The sequence below is a fragment of the Heptranchias perlo genome, chromosome 7 (assembly GCF_035084215.1).
Source record: "Heptranchias perlo isolate sHepPer1 chromosome 7, sHepPer1.hap1, whole genome shotgun sequence".
In the NCBI taxonomy this organism is placed as follows: domain Eukaryota; kingdom Metazoa; phylum Chordata; class Chondrichthyes; order Hexanchiformes; family Hexanchidae; genus Heptranchias; species Heptranchias perlo.
In genome coordinates, this window is record NC_090331.1 from 82583645 (window position 1) to 82611078 (window position 27434).

General features: G+C 49.4%; 1 protein-coding gene across 1 annotated transcript in view; it reads right to left on the minus strand.

Annotated features, from left to right (window-relative positions):
- cdk15 (cyclin-dependent kinase 15) overlaps positions 1–27434 on the minus strand; it is a 204513-nt gene that overhangs the window by 103382 nt on the left and 73697 nt on the right. The window contains exon 13 of the mRNA XM_067986872.1: positions 9186–9325. Within this exon, the coding sequence (XP_067842973.1) occupies positions 9186–9325 (140 nt within the window). The remainder of the gene's footprint in view (positions 1–9185; positions 9326–27434) is intronic.

The following is a 27434-nucleotide window of genomic DNA, read 5'->3' on the forward strand; positions in this document are numbered from 1 at the left end:
CACTCCCTCCATCACACACTGACACTAATTGAATCACTCCCTCTGTCACACACTGACACTAATTCAATCACTCCCTCCATCACACCCTGACACTAATTCAATCACTCCCTCCATCACACCCTGACACTAATTCAATCACTCCCTCCATCACACACTGACACTAATTCAATCACTCCCTCCGTCACACACTGACACTAATTCAATCACTCCCTCCGTCACACGCTGACACTAATTCAATCACTCCCTCCGTCACACACTGACACTAATTCAATCACTCCCTCCGTCACACACTGACACTAATTCAATCACTCTCTCTTTCACACACTGACACTAATTCAATCACTCCCTCCCTCACACACTGACACTAATTCAATCACTCCCTCCCTCACACACTGACACAAATTCAATCACTCCCTCCGTCACACAATGACACTAATTCAATCACTCCCTCCATCACACACTGACACTAATTCAATCACACCCTCCGTCACACCCTGACACTAATTCAATCACCCCCTCCGTCACACACTGACACTAATTCAATCACCCCCTCCGTCACACACTGACACTAATTCAATCACCCCCTCCGTCACACACTGACACAAATTCAATCACCCCCTCCGTCACACACTGACACTAATTCAATCACTCCCTCCGTCACACACTGACACGAATTCAATCACCCCCTCCGTCACACACTGACACTAATTCAATCACTCCCTCCATCATACACTGACACTCATTCAATCACTCCCTCCATCACACACTGCCACTCATTCAATCACCCCCGACCTCACACCCTGACACGAATTCAATCAGTCCCTCCGTCACACCTTCACACTAATTCAATCACTCCCTCCATCACACACTGACACGAATTCAATCAGTCCCTCCGTCACACCTTCACACTAATTCAATCACTCCCTCCATCACGCACTGACACGAATTCAATCACTCCCTCCGTCACACCTTCACACTAATTCAATCACTCCCTCCATCACACCCTGACACTAATTCAATCACTCCCTCCGTCACACACTGACACGAGTTCAATCACCCCCTCCGTCACACCCTGACACTAATTCAATCACTCCCTCCATCACACACTGACACGAATTCAATCACTCTCTCCATCACACCCTGACACTAATTCAATCACTCCCTCCGTCACACCCTGACACTAATTCAATCACTCCCTCCATCACACACTGACACTAATTCAATCACCCCCTCCGTCACACCTTCACACTAATTCAATCACTCCCTCCATCACGCACTGACACGAATTCAATCACTCCCTCCATCACACCCTGACACTAATTCCATCACTCCCTCCGTCACACACTGACACTAATTCAATCACTCCCTCTGTCACACACTGACACAAATTCAATCACTCCCTCCCTCACACACTGACACTAATTCAATCACTCCCTCCCTCACACACTGACACTAATTCAATCACTCCCTCTTTCACACACTGACACTAGTTCAATCACTCCCTCCGTCACACACTGACACGAATTCACCCACTCCCTCCGTTGCACACTGCCACTAATTCAATCACCCCCTCCGTCACACCCTGACACTAATTCAATCACTCCCTCCATCACACACTGACACGAATTCAATCACTCTCTCCATCACACCCTGACACTAATTCAATCACTCCCTCCGTCACACCCTGACACTAATTCAATCACTCCCTCCGTCACACACTGACACTAATTCAATCACTCCCTCTGTCACACCCTGACACGAATTCAATCACTCCCTCCATCACACGCTGACACTAATTCAATCACTCCCTCCGTCACACCCTGACACTAATTCAATCACTCTCTCTTTCACACACTGACACTAATTCAATCACTCCCTCCATCACACACTGACACTAATTCAATGACTCCCTCTGTCACACACTGACACTAATTCAATCACTCCCTCCATCACACCCTGACACTAATTCAATCACTCCCTCAATCACACCCTGACACTAATTCAATCACTCCCTCCATCACACACTGACACGAATTCAATCACTCCCTCCGTCACACACTGACACTAATTCAATCACTCCCTCCATCACACGCTGACACTAATTCAATCACTCCCTCCGTCACACACTGACACTAATTCAATCACTCCCTCCGTCACACACTGACACTAATTCAATCACTCTCTCTTTCACACACTGACACTAATTCAATCACTCCCTCCCTCACACACTGACACTAATTCAATCACTCCCTCCGTCACACACTGACACTAATTCAATCACTCCCTCCGTCACACACTGACACTAATTCAATCACTCCCTTCATCACACACTGACACAAATTCAATCACTCCCTCCCTCACACACTGACGCTAATTCAATCACTCCCTCCGTCACACACTGACACTAATTCAATCACCCCCTCCGTCACACACTGACACGAATTCAATCACTCCCTCCCTCACACACTGACACGAATTCAATCACTCCCTTCATCACACACTGACACTAATTCAATCACTCCCTCCATCACACACTGACACGAATTCAATCACTCCCTCCGTCACACACTGACACGAATTCAATCACTCCCTCCGTCACACACTGACACTAATTCAATCACTCCCTCCCTCACACCCTGACACTAATTCAATCACTCCCTCCATCACACCCTTACACTAATTCAATCATTCCCTCCCTCACACACTGACACTAATTCAATCACTCCCTCCATCACACCCTGACACTAATTCAATCATTCCCTCCCTCACACCCTGACACTAATTCAATCACTCCCTCCGTCACACCCTGACACTAATTCAATCACTCCCTCCATCACACACTGACACTAATTCAATCACCCCCTCCGTCACACCTTCACACTAATTCAATCACTCCCTCCATCACGCACTGACACGAATTCAATCACTCCCTCCATCACACCCTGACACTAATTCCATCACTCCCTCCGTCACACACTGACACTAATTCAATCACTCCCTCTGTCACACACTGACACAAATTCAATCACTCCCTCCCTCACACACTGACACTAATTCAATCACTCCCTCCCTCACACACTGACACTAATTCAATCACTCCCTCTTTCACACACTGACACTAGTTCAATCACTCCCTCCGTCACACACTGACACGAATTCACCCACTCCCTCCGTTGCACACTGCCACTAATTCAATCACCCCCTCCGTCACACCCTGACACTAATTCAATCACTCCCTCCATCACACACTGACACGAATTCAATCACTCTCTCCATCACACCCTGACACTAATTCAATCACTCCCTCCGTCACACCCTGACACTAATTCAATCACTCCCTCCGTCACACACTGACACTAATTCAATCACTCCCTCTGTCACACCCTGACACGAATTCAATCACTCCCTCCATCACACGCTGACACTAATTCAATCACTCCCTCCGTCACACCCTGACACTAATTCAATCACTCTCTCTTTCACACACTGACACTAATTCAATCACTCCCTCCATCACACACTGACACTAATTCAATGACTCCCTCTGTCACACACTGACACTAATTCAATCACTCCCTCCATCACACCCTGACACTAATTCAATCACTCCCTCAATCACACCCTGACACTAATTCAATCACTCCCTCCATCACACACTGACACGAATTCAATCACTCCCTCCGTCACACACTGACACTAATTCAATCACTCCCTCCATCACACGCTGACACTAATTCAATCACTCCCTCCGTCACACACTGACACTAATTCAATCACTCCCTCCGTCACACACTGACACTAATTCAATCACTCTCTCTTTCACACACTGACACTAATTCAATCACTCCCTCCCTCACACACTGACACTAATTCAATCACTCCCTCCGTCACACACTGACACTAATTCAATCACTCCCTCCGTCACACACTGACACTAATTCAATCACTCCCTTCATCACACACTGACACAAATTCAATCACTCCCTCCCTCACACACTGACGCTAATTCAATCACCCCCTCCGTCACACACTGACACTAATTCAATCACCCCCTCCGTCACACACTGACACGAATTCAATCACTCCCTCCCTCACACACTGACACGAATTCAATCACTCCCTTCATCACACACTGACACTAATTCAATCACTCCCTCCATCACACACTGACACGAATTCAATCACTCCCTCCGTCACACACTGACACGAATTCAATCACTCCCTCCGTCACACACTGACACTAATTCAATCACTCCCTCCCTCACACCCTGACACTAATTCAATCACTCCCTCCATCACACCCTTACACTAATTCAATCATTCCCTCCCTCACACACTGACACTAATTCAATCACTCCCTCCATCACACCCTTACACTAATTCAATCATTCCCTCCCTCACACACTGACACTAATTCAATCACTCCCTCCGTCACACACTGACACTAATTCAATCACTCCCTGCATCACACACTGACACTAATTCAATCACTCCCTTCAACACACACTGACACTAATTCAATCACTCCCTCCATCACACCCTGACACTAATTCAATCACTCCCTCCATCACACCCTGACACTAATTCAATCACTCCCTCACTCACACACTGACACTAATTCAATCACTCCCTCCCTCACACACTGACACTAATTCAATCACTCCCTCCGTCACACACTGACACTAATTCAATCACCCCCTCCGTCACACACTGACACTAATTCAATCACTCCCTCCCTCACACACTGACACTCATTCAATCACTCCCTCCATCACACACTGACACTAATTCAATCACTCCCTCCCTCACACACTGACACTTATTCAATCACTCCCTCCATCACACCCTGACACTAATTCAATCACTCCCTCCCTCACACCCTGACACTAATTCAATCACTCCCTCCCTCACACACTGACACTAATTCAATCACTCCCTCCATCACACACTGACACTAATTCAATCACTCCCTCCGTCACAGCCTGACACTAATTCAATCACTCCCTCCGTCACACACTGACACTAATTCAATCACTCCCTCCATCACACACTGCCACTAATTCAATCACTCCCTCCCTCAGACCCTGACACTAATTCAATCACTCCCTCACACACTGACACTAATTCAATCACTCCCTCCGTCACACACTGACACTAATTCAATCACTCCCTCTGTTACACACTGACACTAATTCAATCACTCCCTCCGTCACACACTGCCACTAATTCAATCACTCCCTCCCTCACACACTGACACTAATTCAATCACTCCCTCTGTCACACACTGACACTAATTCAATCACTCCCTCCATCACACACTGACACTAATTCAATCACTCCCTCCATCACACACTGACACTGATTCAATCACTTCTTTTGTCACACACTGACACTAATTCAATCACTCCCTCCGTCACACACTGACACTAATTCAATCACTCCCTCCGTCACACACTGACACTAATTCAATCACTCCCTCACACACTGACACTAATTCAATCACTCCCTCCGTCACACACTGACACTAATTCAATCACTCCCTCCGTCACACACTGACACTAATTCAATCACTCCCTCACACACTGACACTAATTCAATCACTCCCTCCATCACACACTGACACTAATTCAATCACTCCCTCCGTCACACACTGACACTAATTCAATCACTCCCTCCGTCACACACTGACACTAATTCAATCACTCCCTCCGTCTCACACTGACACTAATTCAATCACTCCCTCCCTCACACACTGACACGAATTCAATCACTCCCTCCGTCACACACTGACACTAATTCAATCACTCCCTCCGTCACACACTGACACGAATTCAATCACTCCCTCCATCACACACTGACACTAATTCAATCACTCCCTCCGTCACACACTGACACTAATTCAATCACTCCCTCCGTCACACACTGACACTAATTCAATCACTCCCTCCCTCACACACTGACACTAATTCAATCACTCCCTCACACACTGACACTAATTCAATCACTCCCTCCGTCACACACTGACACTAATTCAATCACTCCCTTCATCACACACTGACACTAATTCAATCACTCCCTCCATCACACCCTGACACTAATTCAATCACTCCCTCCCTCACACACTGACACTAATTCAATCACTCCCTCCGTCACACACTGACACTAATTCAATCACTCCATCGATCACACACTGACACGAATTCAATCACTCCCTCCATCACACCCTGACACTAATTCAATCACTCCCTCCCTCACACACTGACACGAATTCAATCACTCCCTCCATCACACACTGACACTAATTCAATCACTCCCTCCATCACACACTGACACTAATTCAATCACTCCCTCCCTCACACACTGACACTAATTCAATCACTCCCTCCGTCACACACTGACACTAATTCAATCACTCCCTCTGTCACACACTGACACTAATTCAATCACTCCCTCCATCACACACTGCCACTAATTCAATCACTCCCTCCGTCACACACTGACACTAATTCAATCACTCCCTCCCTCACACCCTGACACTAATTCAATCACTCCCTCACACACTGACACTAATTCAATCACTCCCTCCATCACACACTGACACTAATTCAATCACTCCCTCCGTCACACACTGACACTAATTCAATCACTCCCTCTGTCACACACTGACACTAATTCAATCACTCCCTCCGTCACACACTGACACGAATTCAATCACTCCCTCCCTCACACACTGACACTAATTCAATCACTCCCTCTGTCACACACTGACACTAATTCAATCACTCCCTCCATCACACACTGACACTAATTCAATCACTCCCTCCATCACACACTGACACTAATTCAATCACTCCCTCCGTCACACCCTGACACTAATTCAATCACTCCCTCCGTCACACACTGACACTAATTCAATCACTTCTTTTGTAACACACTGACACTAATTCAATCACTCCCTCCGTCACACACTGACACTAATTCAATCACTCCCTCCGTCACACACTGACACTAATTCAATCACTCCCTCACACACTGACACTAATTCAATCATTCCCGCCGTCACACACTGACACTAATTCAATCACTCCCTCCATCACACACTGACACTAATTCAATCACTCCGTGTCACACACTGACACTAATTCAATCACTCCCTCCATCACACACTGACACTAATTCAATCACTCCCTCCATCACACCCTGACACTAATTCAATCACTCCCTCCATCACACACTGACACTAATTCAATCACTCCCTCCGTCACACCCTGACACTAATTCAATCACTCCCTGTCACACACTGACACTAATTCAATCACTCCCTCCGTCACACACTGACACTAATTCAATCACTCCCTCCATCACACACTGACACTAATTCAATCACTCCCTCCGTCACACCCTGACACTAATTCAATCACTCCCTCCATCACACACTGACACTAATTCAATCACTCCCTCCGTCACACACTGACACTAATTCAATCACTCCCTCCATCACACACTGACACTAATTCAATCACTCCCTCCCTCACACACTGACACTAATTCAATCACTCCCTCCCTCACACACTGACACTAATTCAATCACTCCCTCCATCACACACTGACACTAATTCAATCACTCCCTCCATCACACACTGACACTAATTCAATCACTTCTTTTGTCACACACTGACACTAATTCAATCACTCCCTCCATCACACACTGACACGAATTCAATCACTTCTTTTGTCACACACTGACACTAATTCAATCACTCCCTCCCTCACACACTGACACTAATTCAATCACTCCCTCCGTCACACACTGACACTAATTCAATCACTCCCTCCATCACACACTGACACTAATTCAATCACTCCCTCCCTCACACACTGACACTAATTCAATCACTCCCTCCCTCACACACTGACACTAATTCAATCACTCCCTCTGTCACACCCTGACACTAATTCAATCACTCCCTCCGTCACACACTGACACTAATTCAATCACTCTCTCCCTCACACACTGACACTAATTCAATCACTCTCTCCCTCACACCCTGACACTAATTCAATCACTCCCTCCCTCACACACTGACACTAATTCAATCATTCTCTCCCTCAAACACTGACACTAATTCAATCACTCCCTCCATCACACACTGACACTAATTCAATCACTCCCTCCATCACACACTGACACTAATTCAATCACTCCCTCCATCACACACTGACACTAATTCAATCACTTCTTTTGTCACACACTGACACTAATTCAATCACTCCCTCCGTCACACACTGACACTAATTCAATCACTTCTTTTGTCACACACTGACACTAATTCAATCACTCCCTCCCTCACACACTGACACTAATTCAATCACTCCCTCCGTCACACACTGACACTAATTCAATCACTCCCTCCATCACACACTGACACTAATTCAATCACTCCCTCCCACACACACTGACACTAATTCAATCACTCCCTCCCTCACACACTGACACTAATTCAATCACTCCCTCTGTCACACCCTGACACTAATTCAATCACTCCCTCCGTCACACACTGACACTAATTCAATCACTCCCTCCGTCACACACTGACACTAATTCAATCACTCCCTCCCACACACACTGACACTAATTCAATCACTCCCTCCCTCACACACTGACACTAATTCAATCACTCCCTCTGTCACACCCTGACACTAATTCAATCACTCCCTCCGTCACACACTGACACTAATTCAATCACTCTCTTCCTCACACACTGACACTAATTCAATCACTCTCTCCCTCACACCCTGACACTAATTCAATCACTCCCTCCCTCACACACTGACACTAATTCAATCACTCCCTCTGTCACACACTGACACTAATTCAATCACTCCCTCTGTCACACACTGACACTAATTCAATCACTCCCTCCGTCACACACTGACACTCATTCAATCACTCCCTCTGTCACACACTGACACTAATTCAATCACTCCCTCTGTCACACACTGACACTAATTCAATCACTCCCTCTGTCACACACTGACACTAATTCAATCACTCCCTCCCTCACACCCAGGCGCTAACTCACTTCAACTAATCCTGGTCATTGTTATTAACCAGCCTGGCAAATCCATTGAATTGGTGCGAAGTGGAGAAGAAATGTTTGTACAAGGAATGAATGTGTACATACTGTCAGGGAGCTGGAACAGTGCAGGGGGTAGACTGCTGAAGTACTGGTGTGCAAGGGCTTCCTCCGCTGAACTCCTGTCCCGTGGATAGCACTGGAGGAGCTGCGACGTTAGACTCTCTGCTCGTGGAACCAGGCCTAACCTGAGCAAGGCAACAGAAAGCCATTAGAAAGGACAGAACCCAACACTGTAGGAACACACAGCCCAGCACACCATCATCACACTGCCCAACACACCATCATCACAGCCCAACACACCATCATCACAGCCCAACACACCATCATCACAGCCCAACACACCATCATCACACAGCCCAACACACCATCATCACAGCCCAACACACCATCATCACAGCCCAACACACCATCATCACACTGTCCAACACACCATCATCACACTGCCCAACACACCATCATCACACTGTCCAACACACCATCATCACACTGCCCAACACACCATCATCACACTGCCCAACACACCATCATCATCACTGCCCAACACACCATCATCACACTGCCCAACACACCATCATCATCACTGCCCAACACACCATCATCACACTGCCCAACACACCATCATCATCACTGCCCAACACACCATCATCACACTGTCCAACACACCATCATCACAGCCCAACACACCATCATCACACTGCCCAACACACCATCATCACACAGCCCAACACACCATCATCACAGCCCAACACACCATCATCACACTGCCCAACACACCATCATCACACTGTCCAACACACCATCATCACACAGCCCAACACACCATCATCACAGCCCAACACACCATCATCACACTGCCCAACACACCATCATCACACTGTCCAACACACCATCATCACAGCCCAACACACCATCATCACAGCCCAACACACCATCATCACACTGCCCAACACACCATCATCACACTGCCCAACACACCATCATCACACAGCCCAACACACCATCATCACACTGCCCAGCACACCATCATCACAGCCCAACACACCATCATCACACTGTCCAACACACCATCATCACACTGTCCAACACACCATCATCACACTGCCCAACACACCATCATCACACTGTCCAACACACCATCATCACACAGCCCAACACACCATCATCACACTGTCCAACACACCATCAACGCACTGCCCAACACACCATCATCACACTGCCCAGCACACCATCATCACAGCCCAACACACCATCATCACAGCCCAACACACCATCATCACACTGTCCAACACACCATCATCACACTGCCCAACACACCATCATCACACTGTCCAACACACCATCATCACACTGCCCAACACACCATCATCACACTGTCCAACACACCATCATCACACAGCCCAACACACCATCATCACACTGCCCAACACACCATCATCACACTGTCCAACACACCATCATCACACAGCCCAACACACCATCATCACACTGCCCAACACACCATCATCACACTGTCCAACACACCATCATCACACTGTCCAACACACCATCATCACACAGCCCAACACACCATCATCACACTGCCCAGCACACCATCATCACACTGCCCAACACACCATCATCACACTGCCCAGCACACCATCATCACACAGCCCAACACACCATCATCACACTGCCCAACACACCATCATCACACTGCACAGCACACCATCATCACAGCCCAACACACCATCATCACACTGTCCAACACACCATCATCACACTGCCCAACACACCATCATCACACTGCCCAACACACCATCATCACACTGTCCAACACACCATCATCACACTGCCCAACACACCATCATCACACTGTCCAACACACCATCATCACACTGCCCAGCACACCATCATCACACAGCCCAACACACCATCATCACACTGCCCAACACACCATCATCACACAGCCCAACACACCATCATCACACTGCCCAACACACCATCATCACACAGCCCAACACACCATCATCACACTGCCCAGCACACCATCATCACACAGCCCAACACACCATCATCACACTGCCCAACACACCATCATCACACAGCCCAACACACCATCATCACAGCCCAACACACCATCATCACACTGTCCAACACACCATCATTACAGCCCAACACACCATCATCACACTGTCCAACACACCATCATTACAGCCCAACACACCATCATCACACTGTCCAACACACCATCATCACACTGTCCAACACACCATCATCACACTGCCCAACACACCATCATCACACAGCCCAACACACCATCATCACACTGCCCAACACACCATCATCACACTGTCCAACACACCATCATCACACAGCCCAACACACCATCATCACACAGCCCAACACACCATCATCACAGCCCAACACACCATCATCACACTGCCCAACACACCATCATCACACAGCCCAACACACCATCATCACACAGCCCAACACACCATCATCACAGCCCAACACACCATCATCACACAGCCCAACACACCATCATCACAGCCCAACACACCATCATCACACTGCCCAACACACCATCATCACACAGCCCAACACACCATCATCACACTGTCCAACACACCATCATCACACTGTCCAACACACCATCATCACACTGCCCAGCACACCATCATCACACTGCCCAACACACCATCATCACACTGCCCAGCATACCATCATCACACTGCCCAACACACCATCATCACACTGTCCAACACACCATCATCACACTGTCCAACACACCATCATCACAGCCCAACACACCATCATCACACTGCCCAACACACCATCATCACACTGCCCAACACACCATCACACTGCCCAACACACCATCATCACACTGCCCAACACACCATCATCACACTGTCCAACACACCATCATCACACTGTCCAACACACCATCATCACACAGCCCAACACACCATCATCACACTGCCCAACACACCATCATCACACTGCCCAACACACCATCATCACACTGCCCAACACACCATCATCACACTGCCCAACACACCATCATCACACTGCCCAACACACCATCATCACACTGTCCAACACACCATCATCACACTGTCCAACACACCATCATCACACTGCCCAACACACCATCATCACACTGTCCAACACACCATCATCACACTGCCCAACACACCATCATCACACTGTCCAACACACCATCATCACACTGTCCAACACACCATCATCACACTGTCCAACACACCATCATCACACAGCCCAACACACCATCATCACACTGTCCAACACACCATCATCACACTGCCCAACACACCATCATCACACTGTCCAACACACCATCATCACACTGCCCAACACACCATCATCACACTGCCCAACACACCATCATCACAGCCCAACACACCATCATCACACTGCCCAACACACCATCATCACACTGCCCAACACACCATCATCACACTGTCCAACACACCATCATCACACTGTCCAACACACCATCATCACACTGTCCAACACACCATCATCACACTGCCCAACACACCATCATCACACTGTCCAACACACCATCATCACACTGTCCAACACACCATCATCACACTGTCCAACACACCATCATCACACTGCCCAACACACCATCATCACACTGCCCAACACACCATCATCACACTGTCCAACACACCATCATCACACTGTCCAACACACCATCATCACACTGTCCAACACACCATCATCACACTGTCCAACACACCATCATCACACTGTCCAACACACCATCATCACACTGTCCAACACACCATCATCTCACTGCCCAACACACCATCATCACACTGTCCAACACACCATCATCACACTGTCCAACACACCATCATCACACTGCCCAACACACCATCATCACACTGCCCAACACACCATCATCACAGCCCAACACACCATCATCACACTGCCCAACACACCATCATCACAGCCCAACACACCATCATCACACTGTCCAACACACCATCATCACACTGTCCAACACACCATCATCACACTGTCCAACACACCATCATCACACTGTCCAACACACCATCATCACACTGCCCAACACACCATCATCACACTGTCCAACACACCATCATCACACTGTCCAACACACCATCATCACACTGTCCAACACACCATCATCACACTGCCCAACACACCATCATCACACTGTCCAACACACCATCATCACACTGTCCAACACACCATCATCACACTGTCCAACACACCATCATCACACTGTCCAACACACCATCATCACACTGCCCAACACACCATCATCACTGCCCAACACACCATCATCACACAGCCCAACACACCATCATCACACAGCCCAACACACCATCATCACACAGCCCAACACACCATCATCACACTGCCCAACACACCATCATCACACTGCCCAACACACCATCATCACACTGCCCAACACACCATCATCACACTGTCCAACACACCATCATCACACTGTCCAACACACCATCATCACACTGTCCAACACACCATCATCACACTGCCCAACACACCATCATCACACTGCCCAACACACCATCATCACAGCCCAACACACCATCATCACACTGCCCAACACACCATCATCACACTGCCCAACACACCATCATCACACTGCCCAACACACCATCATCACACTGTCCAACACACCATCATCACACTGTCCAACACACCATCATCACACTGCCCAACACACCATCATCACACTGCCCAACACACCATCATCACACTGCCCAACACACCATCATCACACTGCCCAACACACCATCATCACACTGCCCAACACACCATCATCACACTGCCCAACACACCATCATCACACAGCCCAACACACCATCATCACACAGCCCAACACACCATCATCACACAGCCCAACACACCATCATCACAGCCCAACACACCATCATCACACTGCCCAACACACCATCATCACACAGCCCAACACACCATCATCACAGCCCAACACACCATCATCACACTGCCCAACACACCATCATCACAGCCCAACACACCATCATCACACTGCCCAACACACCATCATCACACAGCCCAACACACCATCATCACACTGCCCAACAAACCATCAGTACACAGCCCAACACACCATCATCACAGCCCAACACACCATCATCACACTGCCCAACACACCATCATCACAGCCCAACACACCATCATCACACTGTCCAACACACCATCATCACACAGCCCAACACACCATCATCACACTGCCCAACAAACCATCAGTACACAGCCCAACACACCATCATCACACAGCCCAACACACCATCATCACACTGCCCAACACACCATCATCACACAGCCCAACACACCATCATCACAGCCCAACACACCATCATCACACTGCCCAACACACCATCATCACACAGCCCAACACACCATCATCACACTGCCCAACAAACCATCAGTACACAGCCCAACACACCATCATCACAGCCCAACACACCATCATCACACTGTCCAACACACCATCATCACAGCCCAACACACCATCATCACACTGCCCAACACACCATCATCACACAGCCCAACACACCATCATCACACAGCCCAACACACCATCATCACACAGCCCAACACACCATCATCACACTGTCCATCACACCATCATCACACAGCCCAACACACCATCATCACACTGTCCAACACACCATCATCACACTGTCCAACACACCATCATCACACAGCCCAACACACCATCATCACACTGTCCAACACACCATCATCACACTGTCCAACACACCATCATCACACGGTCCAACAAACCATCATCACACTGTCCAACACACCATCATCACAGCCCAACACACCATCATCACACTGTCCAACACACCATCATCACAGCCCAACACACCATCATCACACAGCCCAACACACCATCATCACACTGTCCAACACACCATCATCACAGCCCAACACACCATCATCACACTGTCCAACACACCATCATCACAGCCCAACACACCATCATCACATTGCCCAACACACCATCATCACATTGCCCAACACACCATCATCACACTGCCCAACACACCATCATCATCACTGCCCAACACACCATCATCACAGCCCAACACACCATCATCACTGCCCAACACACCATCATCACACTGCCCAACACACCATCATCATCACTGCCCAACACACCATCATCACGCTGCCCAACACACCATCATCACAGCCCAACACACCATCATCACACTGTCCAACACACCATCATCACACTGCCCAACACACCATCATCACACTGCCCAACACACCATCATCACACTGTCCAAGACACCATCATCACACTGCCCAACACACCATCATCACACTGCCCAACACACCATCGTCACACAGCCCAACACACCATCATCACACTGTCCAACACACCATCATCACACAGCCCAACACACCATCACACTGCCCAACACACCATCATCACACTGCCCAACACACCATCATCACACTGTCCAACACACCATCATCACACTGCCCAACACACCATCATCACACTGCCCAACACACCATCATCACACTGCCCAACACACCATCATCACACTGCCCAACACACCATCATCACACTGTCCAACACACCATCATCACACTGCCCAACACACCATCATCACACTGCCCAACACACAATCATCACACTGTCCAACACACCATCATCACACTGTCCAACACACCATCATCACACTGCCCAACACACCATCATCACACTGCCCAACACACCATCATCACACTGTCCAACACACCATCATCACACTGTCCAACACACCATCATCACACTGTCCAACACACCATCATCACACTGTCCAAAACACCATCATCACACTGCCCAACACACCATCATCACACTGCCCAACACACCATCATCACACAGCCCAACACACCATCATCACACAGCCCAACACACCATCATCACACAGCCCAACACACCATCATCACAGCCCAACACACCATCATCACAGCCCAACACACCATCATCACAGCCCAACACACCATCATCACACTGCCCAACACACCATCATCACAGCCCAACACACCATCATCACACTGCCCAACACACCATCATCACACAGCCCAACACACCATCATCACACTGCCCAACAACCCATCAGTACACAGCCCAACACACCATCATCACAGCCCAACACACCATCATCACACTGCCCAACACACCATCATCACAGCCCAACACACCATCATCACACAGCCCAACACACCATCATCACACTGCCCAACAAACCATCAGTACACAGCCCAACACACCATCATCACACTGCCCAACACACCATCATCACACTGCCCAACACACCATCATCACACTGCCCAACACACCATCATCACACTGCCCAACACACCATCATCACACTGCCCAACACACCATCATCACACTGTCCAACACACCATCATCACACTGCCCAACACACCATCATCATCACAGCCCAACACACCATCATCACACTGCCCAACACACCATCATTACACTGCCCAACACACCATCATCACACTGCCCAACACACCATCATCACACTGCCCAACACACCATCATCACACAGCCCAACACACCATCATCACAGCCCAACACACCATCATCACACTGTCCAACACACCATCATCACAGCCCAACACACCATCATCACACTGCCCAACACACCATCATCACACAGCCCAACACACCATCATCACACAGCCCAACACACCATCATCACACAGCCCAACACACCATCATCACAGCCCAACACACCATCATCACACTGTCCAACACACCATCATCACACAGCCCAACACACCATCATCACAGCCCAACACACCATCATCACACTGCCCAACACACCATCATCACACTGCCCAACACACCATCATCACACTGTCCAACACACCATCATCACACAGCCCAACACACCATCATCACACAGCCCAACACACCATCATCACACAGCCCAACACACCATCATCACACAGCCCAACACACCATCATCACACAGCCCAACACACCATCATCACACTGTCCAACACACCATCATCACACTGTCCAACACACCATCATCACACTGTCCAACACACCATCATCACACTGTCCAACACACCATCATCACACTGTCCAACACACCATCATCACAGCCCAACACACCATCATCACAGCCCAACACACCATCATCACACAGCCCAACACACCATCATCACACTGTCCAACACACCATCATCACACTGTCCAACACACCATCATCACACGGTCCAACACACCATCATCACACTGTCCAACACACCATCATCACAGCCCAACACACCATCATCACACTGTCCAACACACCATCATCACAGCCCAACACACCATCATCACACAGCTCAACACACCATCATCACACTGTCCAACACACCATCATCACAGCCCAACACACCATCATCACACTGTCCAACACACCATCATCACAGCCCAACACACCATCATCACATTGCCCAACACACCATCATCACATTGCCCAACACACCATCATCACAGCCCAACACACCATCATCACTGCCCAACACACCATCATCACACTGCCCAACACACCATCATCATCACTGCCCAACACACCATCATCACACTGCCCAACACACCATCATCACAGCCCAACACACCATCATCACACTGTCCAACACACCATCATCACACTGCCCAACACACCATCATCACACTGCCCAACACACCATCATCACACTGTCCAAGACACCATCATCACACTGCCCAACACACCATCATCACACTGCCCAACACACCATCATCACACAGCCCAACACACCATCATCACACTGCCCAACACACCATCATCACACAGCCCAACACACCATCATCACACTGCCCAACACACCATCATCATCACTGCCCAACACACCATCATCACACTGTCCAACACACCATCATCACACTGTCCAACACACCATCATCACACAGCCCAACACACCATCATCACACTGCCCAACACACCATCATCACACTGCCCAACACACCATCATCACACTGCCCAACACACCATCATCACACTGCCCAACACACCATCATCACACTGCCCAACACACCATCATCACACTGTCCAACACACCATCATCACACTGTCCAACACACCATCATCACACTGCCCAACACACCATCATCACACTGTCCAACACACCATCATCACACTGCCCAACACACCATCATCACACTGCCCAACACACCATCATCACAGCCCAACACACCATCATCACACTGTCCAACACACCATCATCACACTGCCCAACACACCATCATCACACAGCCCAACACACCATCATCACACTGTCCAACACACCATCATCACACTGCCCAACACACCATCATCACACTGTCCAACACACCATCATCACACAGCCCAACACACCATCATCACAGCCCAACACACCATCATCACACTGCCCAACACACCATCATCACACTGTCCAACACACCATCATCACACTGCCCAACACACCATCATCACACTGTCCAACACACCATCATCACACTGTCCAACACACCATCATCACACTGTCCAACACACCATCATCACACTGCCCAACACACCATCATCACACTGCCCAACACACCATCATCACACTGTCCAACACACCATCATCACACTGCCCAACACACCATCATCACACTGTCCAACACACCATCATCACACTGTCCAACACACCATCATCACACTGCCCAACACACCATCATCACACTGCCCAACACACCATCATCACACTGTCCAACACACCATCATCACACTGTCCAACACACCATCATCACACTGTCCAACACACCATCATCACACTGTCCAACACACCATCATCACACTGCCCAACACACCATCATCACACTGTCCAACACACCATCATCACACAGCCCAACACACCATCATCACACAGCCCAACACACCATCATCACTGCCCAACACACCATCATCACACAGCCCAACACACCATCATCACACAGCCCAACACACCATCATCACTGTCCAACACACCATCATCACACTGCCCAACACACCATCATCACACTGCCCAACACACCATCATCACTGCCCAACACACCATCATCACACAGTCCAACACACCATCATCACACAGCCCAACACACCATCATCACAGCCCAACACACCATCATCACACTGCCCAACACACCATCATCACACTGCCCAACACACCATCATCACACTGCCCAACACACCATCATCACACTGTCCAACACACCATCATCACACTGTCCAACACACCATCATCACACTGCCCAACACACCATCATCACACTGCCCAACACACCATCATCACACAGCCCAACACACCATCATCACACTGCCCAACACACCATCATCACACTGCCCAACACACCATCATCACACTGTCCAACACACCATCATCACACTGTCCAACACACCATCATCACACTGCCCAACACACCATCATCACACTGCCCAACACACCATCATCACACAGCCCAACACACCATCATCACACTGCCCAACACACCATCATCACACTGCCCAACACACCATCATCACACTGTCCAACACACCATCATCACACTGTCCAACACACCATCATCACACAGCCCAACACACCATCATCACACAGCCCAACACACCATCATCACAGCCCAACACACCATCATCACACTGCCCAACACACCATCATCACACAGCCCAACACACCATCATCACAGCCCAACACACCGTCATCACAGCCCAACACACCATCATCACACTGCCCAACACACCATCATCACACAGCCCAACACACCATCATCACAGCCCAACACACCATCATCACAGCCCAACACACCATCATCACACTGCCCAACACACCATCATCACACAGCCCAACACACCATCATCACACTGCCCAACAAACCATCAGTACACAGCCCAACACACCATCATCACAGCCCAACACACCATCATCACACTGCCCAACACACCATCATCACAGCCCAACACACCATCATCACACTGTCCAACACACCATCATCACACAGCCCAACACACCATCATCACACTGCCCAACAAACCATCAGTACACAGCCCAACACACCATCATCACACTGCCCAACACACCATCATCACACTGCCCAACACACCATCATCACACTGCCCAACACACCATCATCACACTGCCCAACACACCATCATCACACTGCCCAACACACCATCATCACACTGTCCAACACACCATCATCACACTGCCCAACACACCATCATCACACTGCCCAACACACCATCATCACACTGCCCAACACACCATCATCACACAGCCCAACACACCATCATCACAGCCCAACACACCATCATCACACTGCCCAACAAACCATCAGTACACAGCCCAACACACCATCATCACAGCCCAACACACCATCATCACACTGCCCAACACACCATCATCACAGCCCAACACACCATCATCACACTGTCCAACACACCATCATCACACAGCCCAACACACCATCATCACACTGCCCAACAAACCATCAGTACACAGCCCAACACACCATCATCACACTGCCCAACACACCATCATCACACTGCCCAACACACCATCATCACACTGCCCAACACACCATCATCACACTGCCCAACACACCATCATCACACTGCCCAACACACCATCATCACACTGTCCAACACACCATCATCACACTGCCCAACACACCATCATCATCACAGCCCAACACACCATCATCACACTGCCCAACACACCATCATCACACTGCCCAACACACCATCATTACACTGCCCAACACACCATCATCACACTGCCCAACACACCATCATCACACTGCCCAACACACCATCATCACACAGCCCAACACACCATCATCACAGCCCAACACACCATCATCACACTGTCCAACACACCATCATCACAGCCCAACACACCATCATCACACTGCCCAACACACCATCATCACACAGCCCAACACACCATCATCACAGCCCAACACACCATCATCACACTGCCCAACACACCATCATCACACAGCCCAACACACCATCATCACACAGCCCAACACACCATCATCACACTGCCCAACACACCATCATCACACAGCCCAACACACCATCATCACACTGCCCAACACACCATCATCACACTGCCCAACACACCATCATCACACTGTCCAACACACCATCATCACACAGCCCAACACACCATCATCACACAGCCCAACACACCATCATCACACAGCCCAACACACCATCATCACACTGTCCAACACACCATCATTACACTGCCCAACACACCATCATCACAGCCCAACACACCATCATCACACTGTCCAACACACCATCATCACACTGTCCAACACACCATCATTACACTGCCCAACACACCATCATCACACAGCCCAACACACCATCATCACACTGTCCAACACACCATCATCACACTGTCCAACACACCATCATCACACAGCCCAACACACCATCATCACACAGCCCAACACACCATCATCACACAGCCCAACACACCATCATCACACTGTCCAACACACCATCATTACACTGCCCAACACACCATCATCACAGCCCAACACACCATCATCACACAGCCCAACACACCATCATCACACTGTCCAACACACCATCATTACACTGCCCAACACACCATCATCACACAGCCCAACACACCATCATCACACTGTCCAACACACCATCATCACACTGTCCAACACACCATCATCACACTGTCCAACACACCATCATCACACTGTCCAACACACCATCATCACACTGTCCAACACACCATCATCACAGCCCAACACACCATCATCACACAGCCCAACACACCATCATCACACTGTCCAACACACCATCATCACACGGTCCAACACACCATCATCACACTGTCCAACACACCATCATCACAGCCCAACACACCATCATCACACTGTCCAACACACCATCATCACAGCCCAACACACCATCATCACACAGCCCAACACACCATCATCACACTGTCCAACACACCATCATCACAGCCCAACACACCATCATCACACTGTCCAACACACCATCATCACAGCCCAACACACCATCATCACATTGCCCAACACACCATCATCACATTGCCCAACACACCATCATCACACTGCCCAACACACCATCATCATCACTGCCCAACACACCATCATCACAGCCCAACACACCATCATCACTGCCCAACACACCATCATCACACTGCCCAACACACCATCATCATCACTGCCCAACACACCATCATCACACTGCCCAACACACCATCATCACAGCCCAACACACCATCATCACACTGTCCAACACACCATCATCACACTGCCCAACACACCATCATCATCACTGCCCAACACACCATCATCACAGCCCAACACACCATCATCACTGCCCAACACACCATCATCACACTGCCCAACACACCATCATCATCACTGCCCAACACACCATCATCACACTGCCCAACACACCATCATCACACTGTCCAACACACCATCATCACACTGTCCAACACACCATCATCACACTGCCCAACACACCATCATCACAGCCCAACACACCATCATCACACTGCCCAACACACCATCATCACACAGCCCAACACACCATCATCACACTGCCCAACAAACCATCAGTACACAGCCCAACACACCATCATCACAGCCCAACACACCATCATCACACTGCCCAACACACCATCATCACAGCCCAACACACCATCATCACACTGTCCAACACACCATCATCACACAGCCCAACACACCATCATCACACTGCCCAACAAACCATCAGTACACAGCCCAACACACCATCATCACACTGCCCAACACACCATCATCACACTGCCCAACACACCATCATGACACTGCCCAACACACCATCATCACACTGCCCAACACACCATCATCACACTGCCCAACACACCATCATCACACTGTCCAACACACCATCATCACACAGCCCAACACACCATCATCACACTGTCCAACACACCATCATCACAGCCCAACACACCATCATCACACTGCCCAACACACCATCATCACACAGCCCAACACACCATCATCACAGCCCAACACACCATCATCACACTGTCCAACACACCATCATCACAGCCCAACACACCATCATCACACTGCCCAACACACCATCATCACACAGCCCAACACACCATCATCACACAGCCCAACACACCATCATCACACAGCCCAACACACCATCATCACACAGCCCAACACACCATCATCACACTGCCCAACACACCATCATCACACAGCCCAACACACCATCATCACACTGCCCAACACACCATCATGACACTGCCCAACACACCATCATCACACTGTCCAACACACCATCATCACACAGCCCAACACACCATCATCACACAGCCCAACACACCATCATCACACAGCCCAACACACCATCATCACACAGCCCAACACACCATCATCACACTGTCCAACACACCATCATCACACAGCCCAACACACCATCATCACACTGTCCAACACACCATCATCACACTGTCCAACACACCATCATCACACTGTCCAACACACCATCATCACACTGTCCAACACACCATCATCACACTGTCCAACACACCATCATCACAGCCCAACACACCATCATCACAGCCCAACACACCATCATCACACAGCCCAACACACCATCATCACTCTGTCCAACACACCATCATCACACTGTCCAACACACCATCATCACACGGTCCAACACACCATCATCACACTGTCCAACACACCATCATCACAGCCCAACACACCATCATCACACTGTCCAACACACCATCATCACAGCCCAACACACCATCATCACACAGCCCAACACACCATCATCACACTGTCCAACACACCATCATCACAGCCCAACACACCATCATCACACTGTCCAACACACCATCATCACAGCCCAACACACCATCATCACATTGCCCAACACACCATCATCACATTGCCCAACACACCATCATCACACTGCCCAACACACCATCATCATCACTGCCCAACACACCATCATCACAGCCCAACACACCATCATCACTGCCCAACACACCATCATCACACTGCCCAACACACCATCATCATCACTGCCCAACACACCATCATCACACTGCCCAACACACCATCATCACAGCCCAACACACCATCATCACACTGTCCAACACACCATCATCACACTGCCCAACACACCATCATCACACTGTCCAAGACACCATCATCACACTGCCCAACACACCATCATCACACTGCCCAACACACCATCATCACACAGCCCAACACACCATCGTCACACAGCCCAACACACCATCATCACAATGTCCAACACACCATCATCACACAGCCCAACACACCATCACACTGCCCAACACACCATCATCACACTGCCCAACACACCATCATCACACTGTCCAACACACCATCATCACACTGTCCAACACACCATCATCACACAGCCCAACACACCATCATCACACTGCCCAACACACCATCATCACACTGCCCAACACACCATCATCACACTGCCCAACACACCATCATCACACTGCCCAACACACCATCATCACACTGCCCAACACACCATCATCACACTGTCCAACACACCATCATCACACTGTCCAACACACCATCATCACACTGCCCAACACACCATCATCACACTGTCCAACACACCATCATCACACTGCCCAACACACCATCATCACACTGTCCAACACACCATCATCACACTGTCCAACACACCATCATCACACTGTCCAACACACCATCATCACACTGCCCAACACACCATCATCACACTGTCCAACACACCATCATCACACTGCCCAACACACCATCATCACACTGCCCAACACACCATCATCACAGCCCAACACACCATCATCACACTGCCCAACACACCATCATCACACTGCCCAACACACCATCATCACACTGTCCAACACACCATCATCACACTGTCCAACACACCATCATCACACTGTCCAACACACCATCATCACACTGCCCAACACACCATCATCACACTGTCCAACACACCATCATCACACTGTCCAACACACCATCATCACACTGTCCAACACACCATCATCACACTGCCCAACACACCATCATCACACTGCCCAACACACCATCATCACACTGTCCAACACACCATCATCACACTGTCCAACACACCATCATCACACTGTCCAACACACCATCATCACACTGTCCAACACACCATCATCACACTGTCCAACACACCATCATCACACTGTCCAACACACCATCATCTCACTGCCCAACACACCATCATCACACTGTCCAACACACCATCATCACACTGTCCAACACACCATCATCACACTGCCCAACACACCATCATCACACTGCCCAACACACCATCATCACTGCCCAACACACCATCATCACACTGCCCAACACACCATCATCACAGCCCAACACACCATCATCACACTGTCCAACACACCATCATCACACTGTCCAACACACCATCATCACACTGTCCAACACACCATCATCACACTGCCCAACACACCATCATCACACTGTCCAACACACCATCATCACACTGTCCAACACACCATCATCACACTGCCCAACACACCATCATCACACTGCCCAACACACCATCATCACTGCCCAACACACCATCATCACACAGCCCAACACACCATCATCACACAGCCCAACACACCATCATCACAGCCCAACACACCATCATCACACTGCCCAACACACCATCATCACACTGCCCAACACACCATCATCACACTGCCCAACACACCATCATCACACTGTCCAACACACCATCATCACACTGTCCAACACACCATCATCACACTGCCCAACACACCATCATCACACTGCCCAACACACCATCATCACACAGCCCAACACACCATCATCACACTGCCCAACACACCATCATCACACTGCCCAACACACCATCATCACACTGTCCAACACACCATCATCACACTGTCCAACACACCATCATCACACTGCCCAACACACCATCATCACACTGCCCAACACACCATCATCACACTGCCCAACACACCATCATCACACTGCCCAACACACCATCATCACACTGCCCAACACACCATCATCACACAGCCCAACACACCATCATCACACAGCCCAACACACCATCATCACAGCCCAACACACCATCATCACACTGCCCAACACACCATCATCACACAGCCCAACACACCATCATCACAGCCCAACACACCATCATCACAGCCCAACACACCATCATCACACTGCCCAACACACCATCATCACAGCCCAACACACCATCATCACACTGCCCAACACACCATCATCACACAGCCCAACACACCATCATCACACTGCCCAACAAACCATCAGTACACAGCCCAACACACCATCATCACAGCCCAACACACCATCATCACACTGCCCAACACACCATCATCACAGCCCAACACACCATCATCACACTGTCCAACACACCATCATCACACAGCCCAACACACCATCATCACACTGCCCAACAAACCATCAGTACACAGCCCAACACACCATCATCACACTGCCCAACACACCATCATCACACTGCCCAACACACCATCATCACACTGCCCAACACACCATCATCACACTGCCCAACACACCATCATCACACTGCCCAACACACCATCATCACACTGTCCAACACACCATCATCACACTGCCCAACACACCATCATCATCACAGCCCAACACACCATCATCACACTGCCCAACACACCATCATCACACTGCCCAACACACCATCATTACACTGCCCAACACACCATCATCACACTGCCCAACACACCATCATCACACTGCCCAACACACCATCATCACACAGCCCAACACACCATCATCACAGCCCAACACACCATCATCACACTGTCCAACACACCATCATCACAGCCCAACACACCATCATCACACTGCCCAACACACCATCATCACACAGCCCAACACACCATCATCACAGCCCAACACACCATCATCACACTGTCCAACACACCATCATCACAGCCCAACACACCATCATCACACTGCCCAACACACCATCATCACACAGCCCAACACACCATCATCACACAGCCCAACACACCATCATCACGCAGCCCAACACACCATCATCACACAGCCCAACACACCATCATCACACTGCCCAACACACCATCATCACACTGTCCAAGACACCATCATCACAC